Below are 17,485 nucleotides of genomic sequence, written 5' to 3' on the forward strand. Positions count from 1 at the left end.
GAGGGCTTGTGGTGGTACTAGCCATGGGATGAGGTTCCTCTGCCTATGAAAAGTGAAGAAAAGATTGGGAAGAATTGCATCACATGATATGAATGCCAGCTTAGTTGTAGTGCAATAGAACACCAGGTAGACTTCTGAGGTATTGACTCCAGTTCCTGGCTCCTGGATGGCATCTCTGGACCTCCCTGGGGCCTGAGGGAACTTGCCTTCCTGAGTGGAAGGACACAAGCCTGATAAGCTTCAACACCTTCTGATTATAGAGTCTCAGTGCCTTGAACGAACATAGGTGGTAGCCAGGTAGTGATTACAGTGGACCTTGGGTGAGACCCAGTGCTGTGCTGGCCTTAGTTCTCAGGCAGCACGGTCCCAGTGATGGTGGCCACAGGGATGCTTGTATAACCACATTACAAGCTCTAGATGGCTGAGAACAGAAACAGAGACTTTGTTTGGGAGGAAGTAAGGTCAGAGAACAAGTGCCTGCCTAGTAATCCAGAGAATGCCTCTGGATCTTATTCAAGACCACCAAGATAGTACCTCTATAAGTCTGCAAGAACCACAGTGTTACTGGGCTTGGGGTGTCCCCTAATGCAGATATGGCTTAGAACATAATACTAAAGTCCTTTTGAAGACCTTGAAAGTCTTCCTCGGAAGGGCAGGTAAAACAAGCTTAGCCTGCAAAGACTACAATAAACACCTAACTCTTCAATGCCTTTACACAGACAAATATCTCTCAGTACCAAGACCATCTATGAAAACATGACATCACTAAATCAACTAAACAAGGTACAAGGGACCAGTTGTGAAGAAACAGATATGTGACCTTTCAGACAGAGAATTCAAGGTGGCTGTTTTAAGGAAACTCAAAGATATTCAAGACAACACAGAGAAAGAATTCAGAATTCCATGAGATAACTTTAACAAAGAGATGGAAATAATTAAAATGAATCAAGCAGCAATTCTGTGGCTGTAAAATGCAAATGACACACTGAAGAATGCATTAGACTCTTTTAATAGCAGAACTGATCAAGCAGAGGAAAAAAATAATGTGCTTGAAGATAGCCTATTTGAAAATAATCAATCAGAGATGATAAAAGAAAAAAGAATAAAAATAATGAAGCATTCCTACAGGATCTAGAAAATAGCCTCAAAAGGGCAAATCTAAGAGTCATTGACCTTAAAGAGGAGGTAGAGAAAGAGATAGGGGTAGAATGTTTATTCAAAGGGATGATAACAGATAATTTCCCAAACCTAGAGAAATATATCAATATCTGTGTACAAGGAGGTTATAGAACACTAAGCATATTAACCCAAAGAAGACTACCTCAAGGCATTTAATTATTAAGCTGCCAAAGGTCAAGGATAAAGAAAGGATATTAAAAGCAGCAAGACAAAAGAAACAAATCACATACAATGGAGCTCCAACATATCTGGCAGCAGCCTGTTCAGTGGAAACCTTACAGGCCAAGAGAGGATGACATGACATATTTAAAGTGCTGAAGGAAAAAAAAAAACTTTTACCCTAGAATAGTATATCCAGTGAAAATATCCTTCAAACATGAAGGAGAAATAGTCTTTCCCAGAGAGCCAAAAGCTGAGGGACATCATCAACACCAGACTTGTCCTACAAGAAATGCTAAAGGGAATACTTTAGTCAGAAAGAAAAACACATTAATGGGCATAAGAAATCATATGAAGGTAGAAAACACTCTGCTAATATTAAGTACACAGAAAAACACAGAGTATTATAACCCTGTAACTGTGCTGTGTACTCTTAAGAAGAAAGACTAAATGATGAACCAATCAAAAATAATAACCACAACAACTTTTCAAGACATAAATAGAACAATAAGATGTAAATAGTCACAACATAAGTTAAAAAGTAGGGGGATGAAGTTAAGGCATAGAGTCTTTATTTGTTTTCTTTTTGCTTGTTTATGTAAGCAGTGTTAAGTTGTTATCAGCTTAAAATAATGAGTTATAAGAGAGTATCTGCAAGCCTCACGGTAACCTTAAATGAAAAAAATATGTATGACAGATACAGGAACCAAAGAAATCAAGAAATTATGTTATACCACCAGATGAAATCACCTTCACTAAAGGGAAGGCAGGAAAGAATGAAAAAAGGAGAAGAAGATCACAAAGAAACCAGAAAACAAATAACAAAATGGCAGAAGTAAGTCCTTACTTATCAATAACAGCATTAAATGTAAATGGACTAAAATTTCTAATCAAAAGACATACCGTGGCTGAATGGGTGATAAAAAAAAAAAAAAGGGAACCCAATGATCTATTGCCTACAAAAAACACACTTCAACTCTGAAGACACACATAGACTGAAAATAAAGGGATTCAAAAGATATTTCATGCCAATGGTAACAAAAACAGAGCACATGTACCTATACTTATATCAGACAAAAGAGATTTCAAGAGAAAAACTAACAAGAGACAGAGGAGGTCACTAATGATAAAGGGGTAAATTCAGCAAGAGATATAACATTGTGAATATATATGCACTCACTACTGGAGCACCCAGATATACAAAGAAAATATTATCACTGCTAAAGAGAGAGAGAGGCCTCCATACAATAAGAGTTGGAGACTTCAACACCCCACTTTCAGCATTGGACATATCTTCCAGACACAAAATTAACCAAGAAACAACGGGCTTAATCTGCACTATAGACCAAATTAATCTAATTATATTTACAGAACATTTCATCCAAGAGCTGCAGAATACACATTCTTTTCCTGAGCACATGGAACATTCTCATGGAGACACCATATGTTAGCTCACAAAACAAGTATTAAAACATTACAAAAAATTGAAATAGTATCAAGCATCTTCTCTGACTACAATGGAATAAAACTAGAAATCAATAACAAGAGGAATTTTGGAAACTATACAAATACATGGAAATCGACCAATATGCTGCTGAATGACCAGTGGGTCAATAAAAAGTTAAGAAAAAACTAAAAAAGTTTCTTCTGCTGCTGAGAGACCAGTGGGTCAATAAAAAGTTAAGAAAAAAGTAAAAAAATTTCTTGAAACAAATGATTATGAAAACACAACATACCAAAATCTATGGGATATAGCAAAAATAGTACTAACTGAGAAGTTAATAGCTATAAGCACCTACATCTAAAAAAGAAGAAGAATTCAAATAATGTAACAATCTATCATAACAAACTAGGAAAGGAGAGTAAACAAAACCCCAAATTAGTAGAGGAAAAGAAATAATAAAGACCAGGGCAGAAATAAATGAATTTGAAATGAAGAAAATGATATGAAAGGTCAAGGAAACAAAAAGTTGGGTTTTTTTTTGAAAAGATTAACAAAATTGACATACCCTTCATGAGACCAAATAAGAAAAAAAGAGAAAAAAATCCGAATAAATAAAATCAGAGGTGAAAAAGGAGATATTACAACTGATAACACAGAAATGGAAAGGATCACTAGTGGATACTATGAGCAACTATAGGCCAATAAGTTGGAAAATCTAGAAAAAATGGATAAACTCCTGGACACATGCAACCTACCAAGACTGAACCATGAAGAAATCCAAAACCCAAACAAACCAATAACAAGTAACAAGATCAAAGCTGTAATAAAAAATCTCCCAGCAAAGAAATGTCTGGGACCCAATGGCTTCAGTGCTAAATTCTGCCAAACATTTAAAGAAGAATAAAAAGCAATCATATTCTGACTAACCAAAAAAATAAAAGAGGAGGGAATACTTCCAAACTGATTCTATGAGATCATTGTTAGCCTGATATCAAAACCAGACAAAGACACATCAAAAAAAAAAAAAAAAAAAAAAAAAAAAAAAAAAAAAAAAAAGAGAGAGAGAGAAAACTACAGGCCAATATCATGTATAAATATGGATGCGAGAATCCTTAGCAAAGTACTAGCAAATGGAGTTCAACAGCACATTAAAAAGATCACTCATCATGACCAAGTGAGACTTATCCCACCAATGCAAGGATGGTTCAAAATATACAAATCCATGAATGTGGTACCTCCTATGAATGGAATGAAGGATCAAAGTCAAATGATCATTTCAGTTGATGCTGAAAAAAGTATTTGATAAAATTAAACATCCCTTTATGATAAAAAAGTTAAAAAATCCTGAGGATAGAAGGAACATATGTCAACATAATAAAAGCCAAATATGACAGACCAACAGCCAGTATCATACTGAATGGGAAAGAAACTGAAAACCTTTCCTCTGAAATTTGGAACATGACAAGGATCCCCACTGTCACCACTGTTATTCAACACAGTACTGGAAGTCCTAGTTAGAGCAGACAAGAGAAAGAAAGAAAGGGCATCCAAATTGGAAAGGAAGAGGTCAAATTATCCTTGTTTGCAGACAGTATAATCTTAGAAGTGGAGAAAAACTAAAGAGTCTACCAAAAAAAAACCCTATTGGAACTGAAAAGCAAATAAGGACAGTTGCAGGGTTCAAAATCAACATACAAAAATCAGCAGCATACATATATGCCAACACTAAACAATCTGAAATAGTAATTAAAAAAGTAATTCCATTTTTAGTATCTACAAATAAAATACCTAATAATTAACTAAAGAAGTGAAAGATCTCTATAATAAAAACTATAAAACATTAATGCAAGAAATTGAAGAGGACACAATAAAATGGAAAGATATTCTATTTTCATGGATTGGAAAAATCAGTACTGTAAAAATGTCTATACTATCCAAGGCAATCTACAGATTTAATGCAATACCTGTCAAAATGCCCATGACATTCTTCCCAGAAATATAAAGAGTAGTCCTAAAATTTATATGGAACCACAAAAGATGCAGAATAATAAAGACTATCCTAAACACAAAGAAAAAAATTGGAGAAATCACAGTATCTGACTTTATACTACAGAACTATAGGAACTAAAATATCATGATGCGGGCATAAAAACGGACACATAAATCTGTGGGACAGAGTAGAGAACCCAGAGAGAAATCCATTAATCTACAGTGAACTCATTTTTGACAAAAGTGTGAAGAACATACACTGGGGAAAGGACAGTCTTTTCAATAAATGATGCTGAGAAAACTGGATATCCATATGGAAAAGAATGAAACTAGACTTCTAACTCTCTCCATATACAAAAATCAAATCAAAATAGATTAAAGACTTAAATCTAAGATCTCAAACTGTGAAACTCTTGCAAAAAAACATTGAGGAAAATCTGCAGGACATTGGTCTGTGTGAAAATTTCTTCAGTAATACACCACAAGCACAGGCAGCCAAAGTAAAAATGGACAAATGAGATCACATTAAATTTAAAAGCTTCTGCATGGCAAAAGAAAAGGACACAATCAACAAAGTTAAGAGACAATCCACAGAATGAGATAAAATACTTTCAAACTACCCATCTGAGAACAGATTAAATAACCAGAATACCTAAGGAGCTCAAACAAATTTACAGGAAAAAGCTAATAATCCAATTTAACAATGGGGAACAGATCTGAATAGATGTTTTTCAAAAGAAGACACAGCAATGACAAACAGGTATATGAAAAGGTGCTCGACATCACTGAGCATCAGAGAATTGTATATCAAAAACTACTATGAGGTATCGTCTCACCGCAGTTAAAATGGCCTTAATCCAAAAGTCAGGCAATAACGAATGCTGGCAAGGATGTGAAGAAAAGGGAACCCTCATATATTGTTAGAGGCAATGTTAATTAGTATAACTAGCATGGAAACCTGTTTGGAAGTTCCTCAAAAATCTAAAAATAGAGATAGCATACAATCCCACTCCTAGGTATATACCCAAAAGAAAGGAAATCAGTATACTGAAGAGATAGCCACACTCTCATGTTTATTGCAGCACTTTTCACAATGACCAACAGTTGGAAGCAATCTTAGCATCCATCGATAGATGAACGGGTACAGAAAATTTGGTACACATACACAACAGAATACTACTCATCCATAAAAAGAATGAGATCCCGTCATTTGCAACAACGTGGATGAAACTGGTGGTCATTATGTAAAGTGAAAATAAGCCAGGCACAGAAAGACAAACTTCACCTGTTCTTACTTATTTTTGCTAGCTAAAAACTAAAACAGTTGAATTCATGGAGATACAGAGTAGAAACATGGTTACCAGATATCAGCAAGGGTTGTGGGTTTGAAGGACAGGGATTGGGGAGAGTTAATGGGTACAAAAAATAGAAAGAATGAATAAGATCTGGTATTTGCTAGTTCAACAAAGTGACTATAATAAAAAATAATTTAATTATACATTTAAAAATAACTAAAAGAGTGTAATTGGATAGTTGGTAACACAAAGGATAAATGCTTGAGGTGATGGATACTCCATTTACCTGGATGTGATTATTACACATTGCATGCCTGTATCAAAATATCTCATGCAACCCATAAATATATCCACCTACTATGTACCCACAAAAATTAAACATTAAAATTAAAAACAAAACAAACAAAATATACAAGGAACAACTCAACAGCAAGAAAACAAGTAACCAATTTTTTAAATGGGCATGGACCTGAATAGACATTTATCAAAAGAAGACATATAAGTGGCCAACGGGTTCATGAAAAAATGTTCAATGTCACTAACCATTTTCTTTCTTTTTATTAATATTATTATACTTTAAGTTCTAGGATACATGTGCACAACGTGCAGGTTTGTTACATATGTATACATGTGTCATGTTGGTGTGCTGCACCCGTTAACTTGTCATTTACATTAGATATATCTCCTATTGCTATCCCTCCACCCTCCCTCCAACCCACAAAAGGCCCCGGTGTGTGATGTTCCCCACCCTGTGTCCAAGTGATCTCATTGTTCAATTCTCACCTATGAGTGAGAACATGCGGTGTTTGGTTTTCTATCCTTGCAATAGTTTGCTCAGAATTATGGCTTCCAGCTTCATCCATGTCCCTACAAAGGACATGAGCTCATCCTTTTTATGGCTGCATAGTATTCCATGGTGTATATGTGCCACGTTTTCTTTTCTTTTTTTTTTTTAAATTTATTTATTATTATTATACTTTAAGTTGTAGGGTACATGTGCATAACGTGCAGGTTTGTTACATATGTATACTTGTGCCATGTTGGTGTGCTGCACCCATCAACTCGTCATTTACATCAGGTATAACTCCCAATGCAATCCCTCCCCCCCTCCCCCCCTCCCCATGATAGGCCCCGGTGTGTGATGTTCCCCTTCCTGAGTCCAAGTGATCTTATTGTTCAGTTCCCCCCTATGAGTGAGAACATGTGGTGTTTGGTTTTCTGTTCTTGTGATAGTTTGCTAAGAATGATGGTTTCCAGCTGCATCCATGTCCCTACAAAGGACACAAACTCATCCTTTTTTATGGCTGCATAGTATTCCATGGTGTATATGTGCCACATTTTCTTTTTTTTTTTTTTTTTTTTTGAGGCGGAGTCTCACTCTGTCGCCCAGGCTGGAGTGCAGTGGCGCGATCTCGGCTCACTGCAAGCTCTGCCTCCCGGGTTCCCGCCATTCTCCTGCCTCAGCCTCCCGAGTAGCTGGGACTACAGGCGCCGCCACCACGCCCGGCTAATTTTTTTGTATTTTTAGTGGAGACGGGGTTTCATTGTGTTAGCCAGGATGGTCTCGATCTCCTGACCTCGTGATCCGCCCGTCTCGGCCTCCCAAAGTGCTGGGATTACAGGCTTGAGCCACCGCGCCCGGCCGTGCCACATTTTCTTAATCCAATCTGTCACTGATGGACATTTGGGTTGATTCCAAGTCTTTGCTATTGTGAATAGTGCTGCAATAAACATACGTTTGCATGTGTCTTTATAGCAGCATAATTTATAATCCTTTGGGTATATACCCAGTAATGGGATGGCTGAGTCATATGGTAAATCTAGTTCTAGATCCTTGAGGAATCGCCATACTGTTTTCCATAATGGTTGAACTAGTTTACAATCCCACCAACAATGTAAAAGCGTTCCTATTTCTCCACATCCTCTCCAGCACCTGTTGTTTCCTGACTTTTTAATGATCGCCATTCTAACTGGTGTGAGATGGTATCTCATTGTGGTTTTGATTTGCATTTCTCTGATGGCCAGTGATGATGAGCATTTTTTCATGTGTCTGTTGGCTGTATGAATGTCTTCTTTTGAGAAATGTCTGTCCATATCCTTTGCCCACCTTTTGATGGGGTTGTTTGTTTTTTTCTTGTAAATTTGTTTGAGTTCTTTGTAGGTTCTGGATATTAGCCCTTTGTCAGATGAGTGGATTGCAAAAATTTTCTCCCATTCTGTAGGTTGCCTGTTCACTCTGATGGTAGTTTCTTTTGCTGTGCAGAAGCTCTTTAGTTTAATGAGATCCCATTTGTCAATTTTGGCTTTTGCTGCCGTTGCTTTTGGTGTTTTAGACATGAAGTCTTTGCCCATGCCTATGTCCTGAATGGTACTGCCTAGGTTTTCCTCTAGGATTTTTATGGTATTAGGTCTAACATTTAAGTCTCTAATCCATCTTGAATTAATTTTTGTATAAGGAGTAAGGAAAGGATCCAGTTTCAGCTTTCTACTTATGGCTAGCCAATTTTCCCAGCACCATTTATTAAATAGGGAATCCTTTCCCCATTTCTTGTTTCTCTCAGGTTTGTCAAAGATCACATGGCTGTAGATGTGTGGTATTATTTCTGAGGGCTCTGTTCTGTTCCATTGGTCTATATCTCTGTTTTGGTACCAGTACCATGCTGTTTTGGTTACTGTAGCCTTGTAGTATAGTTTGAAGTCAGGTAGCGTGATGCCTCCAGCTTTGTTCTTTTGACTTAGGATTGTCTTGGAGATGCGGGCTCTTTTTTGGTTCCATATGAACTTTAAAGCAGTTTTTTCCAATTCTGTGAAGAAAGTCATTGGTAGCTTGATGGGGATGGCATTGAATCTATAAATTACCGTGGGCAGTATGGCCATTTTCATGATATTGATTCTTCCTATCCATGAGCATAGTATGTTCTTCCATTTGTTTGTGTCCTCTTTTATTTCACTGAGCAGTGGTTTGTAGTTCTCCCTTGAAGAGGTCCTTTACATCCCTTGTAAGTTGGATTCCTAGGTATTTTATTCTCTTTGAAGCAATTGTGAATGGAAGTTCATTCATGATTTGGCTCTCTGTTTGTCTGTTACTGGTGTATAAGAATGCTTGTGATTTTTGCACATTAATTTTGTATCCTGAGACTTTGCTGAAGTTGCTTATCAGCTTAAGGAGATTTTGGGCTGAGACAATGGGGTTTTCTAAATATACAATCATGTCATCTGCAAACAGGGACAGTTTGACTTCTTCTTTTCCTAACTGAATACCCTTGATTTCTTTCTCTTGCCTAATTGCCCTAGCCAGAACTTCCAACACTATGTTGAATAGGAGTGGTGAGAGAGGGCATCCCTGTCTTGTGCCAGTTTTCAAAGGGAATTTTTCCAGTTTTTTCCCATTCAGTATGATATTGGCTGTGGGTTTGTCATAAATAGCTCTTATTATTTTGAGGTACGTTCCATCAATAACGAATTTATTGAGCGTTTTTAGCATGAAGGGCTGTTGAATTTTGTCAAAAGCCTTTTCTGCATCTATTGAGATAATCATGTGGTTCTTGTCTTTGGTTCTGTTTATATGCTGGATTATGTTTATTGATTTGCAAATGTTGAACCAGCCTTGCATCCCAGGGATGAAGCCCACTTGATCATGGTGGATAAGCTTTTTGATGTGTTGCTGAATCCGGTTTGCCAGTATTTTATTGAGGATTTTTGCATCGATGTTCATCAGGGATATTGGTCTAAAATTCTCTTTTTTTGTTGTGTCTCTGCCAGGCTTTGGTATCAGGATGATGTTGGCCTCATAAAATGAGTTAGGGAGGATTCCCTCTTTTTCTATTGATTGGAATAGTTTCAGAAGGAATGGTACCAACTCCTCCTTGTACCTCTGGTAGAATTCAGCTGTGAATCCATCTGGTCCTGGACTTTTTTTGGTTGGTAGGCTATTAATTATTGCCTCAATTTCAGAGCCTGCTATTGGTCTATTCAAGGATTCAACTTCTTCCTGGTTTAGTCTTGGAAGAGTGTAAGTGTCCAGGAAATTTTCCATTTCTTCCAGATTTTCCAGTTTATTTGCGTAGAGGTGTTTATAGTATTCTCTGATGGTAGTTTGTATTTCTGTGGGGTCGGTGGTGATATCCCCTTTATCATTTTTCATTGCGTCGATTTGATTCTTCTCTCTTTTCTTCTTTATTAGTCTTGCTAGTGGTCTGTCAATTTTGTTGATCTTTTCAAAAAACCAACTCCTGGATTCATTGATTTTTTGGAGGGTTTTTTGTGTCTCTATCTCCTTCAGTTCTGCTCTGATCTTAGTTATTTCTTACCTTCTGCTACCTTTCGAATGTGTTTGCTCTTGCTTCTCTAGTTCTTTTAATTGCGATGTTAGAGTGTCAATTTTAGATCTTTCCTGCTTTCTCTTGTGGGCATTTAGTGCTATAAATTTCCCTCTACTCTCTACACTGCTTTAAATGTGTCCCAGAGATTCTGGTATGTTGTATCTTTGTTCTCATTGGTTTCAAAGAACATCTTTATTTCTGCCTTCATTTCGTTATGTACCCAGTAGTCATTCAGGAGCAGGTTGTTCAGTTTCCATGTAGTTGAGCGGTTTTGATTGAGTTTCTTAGTCCTGAGTTCTAGTTTGATTGCACTGTGGTCTGAGAGACAGTTTGTTATAATTTCTGTTCTTGTACATTTGCTGAGGAGTGCTTTACTTCCAATTACGTGGTCAATTTTGGAGTAAGTACGTTGTGGTGCTGAGAAGAATGTATATTCTGTTGATTTGGGGTGGAGAGTTCTATAGATGTCTATTAGGTCTGCTTGCTGCAGAGATGAGTTCAATTCCTGGATATCCTTGTTAACTTTCTGTCTCGTTGATCTGTCTAATGTTGACAGTGGAGTGTTGAAGTCTCCCATTATTATTGTATGGGAGTCTAAGTCTCTTTGTAAGTCTCTAAGGACTTGCTTTATGAATCTGGGTGCTCCTGTATTGAGTGCATATATATTTAGGATAGTTAGCTCTTCCTGTTGAATTGATCCCTTTACCATTATGTAATGGCCTTCTCTGTCTCTTTTGATCTTTGATGATTTAAAGTCTGTTTTATCAGAGACTAGTATTGCAACCCCCGCTTTTTTTTGTTCTCCATTTGCTTGGTAAAGCTTCCTCCATCCCTTTATTTTGAGCCTATGTATGTCTCTGCGTGTGAGATGGGTCTCCTGAATACAGCATACTGATGGGTCTTGACTCTTTATCCAGTTTGCCAGTCTGTGTCTTTTAATTGGAGCATTTAGTCCATTTACATTTAAGGTTAAGATTGTTATGTGTGAACTTGATCCTGCCATTATGATATTAACTGGTTATTTTGCTCGTTAGTTGATGCAGTTTCTTCCTAGCCTCGATGGTCTTTACATTTTGGCATGTTTTTGCAATGGCTGGTACCGGTTGTTCCTTTCCATGTTTAGTGCTTCCTTCAGGGTCTCTTGTAAGGCAGGCCTAGTGGTGACAAAATCTCTAAGCATTTGCTTATCTGTAAAGGATTTTATTTCTCCTTCACTTATGAAACTTAGTTTGGCTGGATATGAAATTCTGGGTTGAAAATTCTTTTCTTTAAGAATGTTGAATATTGGCCCCCACTCTCTTCTGGCTTGGAGAGTTTCTGCCGAGAGATCTGCTGTTAGTCTGATGGGCTTCCCTTTGTGGGTAACCCGACCTTTCTCTCTGGCTGCCCTTAAGATTTTTTCCTTCATTTCAACTTTGGTGAATCTGGCAATTATGTGTCTTGCAGTTGCTCTTCTCGAGGAGTATCTTTGTGGCATTCTCTGTATTTCCTGGATTTGAATGTTGGCCTGCCCTACTAGGTTGGGGAAGTTCTCCTGGATGATATCCTGAAGAGTGTTTTCCAACTTGGTTCCATTTTCCCTGTCACTTTCAGGCACCCCAATCAGACGTAGATTTGGTCTTTTTACGTAATCCCATACTTCTTGCAGGCTTTGTTCATTTCTTTTTCTTCTTTTTTCTTTTGGTTTCTCTTCTTGCTTCATTTCATTCATTTGATCCTCAATCGCTGACACTCTTTCTTCCAGTTGATCGAGTCGGTTACTGAAGCTTGTGCATTTGTCATGTATTTCTCATGTCATGGTTTTCATCTCTTTCATTTCGTTTATGACCTTCTCTGCATTAATTACTCTAGCCATCAATTCTTCCACTTTTTTTTCAAGATTTTCAGTTTCTTTGCGCTGGGTACGTAATTCCTCCTTTAGCTCTGAGAAATTTGATGGACTGAAGCCTTCTTCTCTCATCTCGTCAAAGTCATTCTCCGTCCAGCTTTGATCCGTTGCTGGCGATGAGCTGCGCTCCTTTGCCGGGGGAGATGCGCTCTTATTTTTTGAATTTCCAGGTTTTCTGCCCTGCTTTTTCCCCATCTTTGTGTTTTTATCTTCCTCTGGTCTTTGATGATGGTGATGTACTGATGGGGTTTTGGTGTAGGTGTCCTTCCTGTTTGATAGTTTTCCTTCTAACAGTCAGGACCCTCAGCTGTAGGTCTGTTGGAGATTACTTGAGGTCCACTCCAGACCCTGTTTGCCTGGGTATCAGCAGCAGAGGCTGCAGAAGATAGAATATTTCTGAACAGCGAGTGTACCTGTCTGATTCTTGCTTTGGAAGCTTCCTCTCAGGGGTGTACTCTACCCTGTGAGGTGTGGGGTGTCAGACTGCCCCTAGTGGGGGATGTCTCCCAGTTAGGCTACTCAGGGGTCAGGGACCCACTTGAGCAGGGAGTCTGTCCCTTCTCAGATCTCAACCTCCGTGTTGGGAGATCCACTGCTCTCTTCAAAGCTGTCAGACAGAGTCGTTTGCGTCTGCAGAGGCCTCTGCTGTGTTTGTTATTGTTTACTGTGCCCTGTCCCCAGAGGTGGAGTCTACAGAGACAGGCAGGTTTCCTTGAGCTGCTGTGAGCTCCACCCAGTTCGAGCTTCCCAGCAGCTTTGTTTACCTACTTAAGCCTCAGCAATGGCGGGTGCCCCTCCCCCAGCCTCGCTGCTGCCTTGCCGGTAGATCACAGACTGCTGTGCTAGCAATGAGGGAGGCTCCGTGGGCGTGGGACCCTCCCGGCCAGGTGTGGGATATGATCTCCTGGTGTGCCTGTTTGCTTAAAGTGCAGTATTGGGGTGGGAGTTACCCGATTTTCCAGGTGTTGTGTGTCTCAGTTCCCCTGGCTAGGAAAAGGGATTCCCTTCCCCCTTGCGCTTCCCAGGTGAGGCAATGCCTCGCCCTGCTTCAGCTCTCGCTGGTCGGGCTGCAGCAGCTGACCAGCACCGATCGTCCGGCACTCCCCAGTGAGATGAACCCAGTACCTCAGTTGAAAATGCAGAAATCACCGGTCTTCTGTGTCGCTCGCGCTGGGAGTTGGAGACTGGAGCTGTTCCTATTCGGCCATCTTGCTCTGCCCCCCGCCACATTTTCTTAATCCAGTCTATCATTCATGGCTATGTCACTAATCATTTTCAAATTAATACCACAAGAAGATGTCACCTCACACCTTTATAATGGCTTTTATCAAAAAGATGAAAGACAAGTGTTGGCAACAATGTGGAGTTAAGGGAACCTTAACACACTCTTGGGAATGTAGATTAATACAGCCATTATAGAAAATGACGTGGAGGTTCCTCAAAAAACTTAAAATATAACTACCATATGATCCAGTAATTCCACTTCTGAGAATGTATTCAAAGGAATTGGAATCAATATGTCAAAAGGATATCTGCACTTTCATGTTCATTTCAGCATTATTCATAATAACCAAGTTATAGAATCAACCTAGGTGTCTAGAAAGATAAATACTGCATGATCTCACTCATGTGTGGAATCTAAAAATAGTTAAATTCATAGAAGTAGATGATAGAGTGATGATTACCAGAGGCTGAGGAGGGGGGACAGAGAGAATGGGCAGTTGAGGGTCAAAGGATACAATGTTTCAGTTAGACAGGAGGAATAAGTTTTGATATCTATTGCACAGCAGGGTGACTATAGTCAATAATGATGTATGTTTCAAAATAACTGAGAATAAATGTCAAATGTATCTCCACAAAAAAATGTTAAATAAGTGAAGTGATGGATATATTAACTTGAGTTAATCATTCCACATTATATACATATATCAAAACATCATATTGTACCCCATAAATATAATAGTTATAATATATTAGATAAAAATAATATTAGTAAAACAGTAAAAAAATGCACTCTGGTAATTAAAAACTGGTGTGCTTTGTCCAGGCTCTGTCTCTTCTCATTCCATAGTGACCTCAGAGGCCATGTGTTGATAGTGACAGCCCCAAAAGACTAAATAAGCTTGGATCTCCAAGTCTTTGCTTAGAGGAAAACCACAGGCCAGGAAAATCTTCATTGGACTTCTTATGAGAGAGAAATAAATTCATATTGCGCTAAGCCACTGATATTTGGAGGTTTGTGAATCACCCCATTACCTCATCCCAAAGAAGTTTTGACTGTTGATACTACGTGGTGTCCAGAGATATCAGCTGGGATGTGAAGTCTAGACTTTCAGACAGACAAGTCAATTTTTCTCTTGACCTTGACTGCCACGCCGAGCTCTCCTTTTACACTCATAGTGTCTTGTACTACATAATTTAAGGAAGGAATGACCATGTAGACCATGTCCCTGATTTGTGTCTAATTACCAAATCAGCCTAATTATTACCAAATTCTTCTATCTACTCGTGGACTCCTGAAACCTCAGGCTGCTCCTTCCTTGGACAAAAGTTGTTCTCTAAATTTTTGTGTTCATATTTATGGGGCATATGTGATATTTTGTTATATACATAGAATGTGTAATGATCAAGTCAGTATTTGGGGTATCTATCACCTCAAATATTTATCATTTCTATGTGCCGGTAATATTTCAAGTCTTTTAGCTGTTTTGAAATATACAATACATTGTTGCTAAGTATAGTAACCCTACTCTGCTATCAAACATTAGAACTTATTCCTTCTATTTAACTGTACGTTTGTACCCATTAACCAGGCTCTCTTCAATCCTCCTATCCCCACATCACCCTTCCTAGCTTCTGGTATCTATCATTCTACTCTCTATCTCCATGGTATCAACTTTTTTACCTCCCACATATGAGTAAGAACATTGGTCTTTCTGTGCCTGGCTTATTTCACTTAACATAGTGACCTCCAGTTCCATTCATGTTGCGGCAAATAACATGATTTCATTCTTTCTTATGGCTGTATAGTATTCCACATTTTCTTTATCCATTTGACTGTTGATGGATACTTAAGTTGATTCCATATTCTTGTTGTTGTGAATAGTGCTGCAATAAACACCGGGGTGCAGGTATACCTTTGATATACTGATCTTCTTACCTTTGGATAAATACCCAAGAGTGGGATTACTGGATCATATGGTAGTTCTATTTTAAGTTTTTTGAGAAATCTCCATACTGTTTTCCACAGTGGCTATACTAATTTATGCTCCTGCATAGTGTATAAGAATTCCCCTTTTCTCCACATCCTCACCAGCATGTTATTTTTTTTTTTTTGTCTTTTTAGTAATAGCCATTATAACTAGAGTAAGGTAATATCTCACTGTAGTTTTGATTTGCACTTTCCTGCTGATTAGTGATGTTGAGCATTTTTTCATATATAACTTGGCCATTTGCATGTCTTCTTTTTTTAATTTCTCTCATCTTCATTTTTATTAAAAAAAAAAACAAAAAAAAAACAAAGTCACCACCAACCACATGACAACTGGCCAGACAAGGCCTTGCTTCCCTTCCTCCTTCGGGTCCCCTGGGCCTCGTCAGCAGGGTCAGGGAAGCAATCGGCACTGATGTTAGCTTTGTCCAAAGGAGTATTACAAGAGAGGCTCGGGAAAGGGAAGGAAACCTGGACAGGCTTTTCAGCATTGAGAAATCACTTAAAACGGATTTGCTTTCAGTAACTGGTATGTCTGAAATGCGGGGAGGGAAGACCATGCTGTCAACAATCATAATTCGCTTTTTACAGGTTGACTCCAGCGAGCGTTGGGTCGGAATTGCGTCTTAAGGAAGGAGAATAGTTTCATGAGCTTTCTCAGCTCTCCTGGAACAAAGACGAAGGTGCTACATGTTGTTTGTTAGGCTTATACTACAGCGGGTTTGGGGCTGCAGGTCTGAAGTCCTTGTTAGGGCATTTAGTGCTGGTGAGAAGGGTGGGCCCCAGCCTTGGACGCTGAAGTCCTCTAAAGACAAGGCAGAGACACAGCCTCAGATCCCCGTCACCTTCCACTGAATAGGGGAGATGGGGAGGAGGTCTCAGCGGTTGGCCTCCTGCAAGCCCAGATGCCTGCCAGCCTGGGCCTGCTTCCTTAGCGCTGTGAGAGCTTGTGTCTGGTGAGCAGAGAGAAGCAAGTGTGGTCCCTGCAGGGCTGACTCCGCGCAGGGCTCCCCAGCTTTGGGCTTGCAGGGCGACCCTGCTCTGTGACCCAGCGGCGGCTTCAGCCCCAGGGGGAGCTGTGGCACGCACTGCTGCCTACTCCTCGCCAGTCCTGATAGCTGAAGAAGGCGCTCACTCCGTAGGCGACCATCACCAAACACGCAAAGAACGAGGCAACTGCACGCTGGTTATACGGCTGTGTGCCCTTTAGGTACGTCAGGTCAACTGCCGCAGAGCAGGCAATGAAGGCGGTGACATAGAGCATGGCGGCAATGATGTTAAAGATCATTAACACTAGTGGCCAGGGCACCTTGTACAACTTCATGTGCAGCTGAAACAGGTAGAGGTTGAATAAGACGATTGTCACCAGCCAGAGGAAGACAGCGACGAACATCACCCAGCCATAGGCCGGGTACAGGTGGTACGGGGTGTCTGCAATCAGGGCCCACACCAGCAGCCCCAGCACCAGCTGCAGCAGCATGAACACCCTGAGGCGGGAGCGCACAAAGCCCAGGTCCATGCGCAGCGTGGACACAGAGGTTCCGGCGCCCTGCGCAGGACTGCTAGTCCACGTGCTCACTTTTGACTGGAACTCGGCCATGGCGGCTCCACTCAACTCTCTAGGTCGCTTCTGCCGCTGTCGCCGCCCCGCCAGTGGTGGGTGCCGGTTCCCGCGCCGCCCTTCCCAGAGGCTCCCTATCCGGATACGCTGTGGCCCGTGACACTGCAGGAGGCCGTATGTCTTTTGAGAAATGTCTATTCATGTTCTTTGCCCACTTTTTAATGGGATTATCTGTGTGTGTGTGTGTGTGTGTGTGTGTGTGTGTGTGTGTGTGTGTGTGTGTGTGTTTAAACTGTTGTTTGAGTTCCTTGTATATTCTGGATATTAGTCCCTTGTCAGATGAATAGTTTGCAAATATTTTCTCCCATTAACAAGTTGTCTCTTCACTCTGTTGTTTCCTTTGCTGTGCAGAAGCTTTTTAGTTTAATATAGTTACA

At 39.7% G+C, this 17,485-nt stretch overlaps 1 protein-coding gene across 1 annotated transcript; it reads right to left on the reverse strand.

Moving 5' to 3' along the window:
- Positions 1-16,547: 16,547 nt before the first annotated feature.
- On the reverse strand, positions 16,548-17,087 carry LOC126945747 (plasmolipin-like). Its single transcript, XM_050775854.1, has one exon. It carries the CDS (start codon positions 17,085-17,087, stop codon positions 16,548-16,550), a length of 540 nt encoding a protein of 179 aa, XP_050631811.1.
- Between the last annotated feature and the right edge of the window lie 398 nt (positions 17,088-17,485).

This window comes from Macaca thibetana, chromosome X (assembly GCF_024542745.1).
Source record: "Macaca thibetana thibetana isolate TM-01 chromosome X, ASM2454274v1, whole genome shotgun sequence".
NCBI classification, from domain to species: domain Eukaryota; kingdom Metazoa; phylum Chordata; class Mammalia; order Primates; family Cercopithecidae; genus Macaca; species Macaca thibetana.

Excerpts from the sequence above, each read along its gene's own strand:
- LOC126945747 (XM_050775854.1), bottom strand. The coding sequence starts at position 17,087 with ATGGCCGAGTTCCAGTCAAAAGTGAGCACGTGGACTAGCAGTCCTGCG.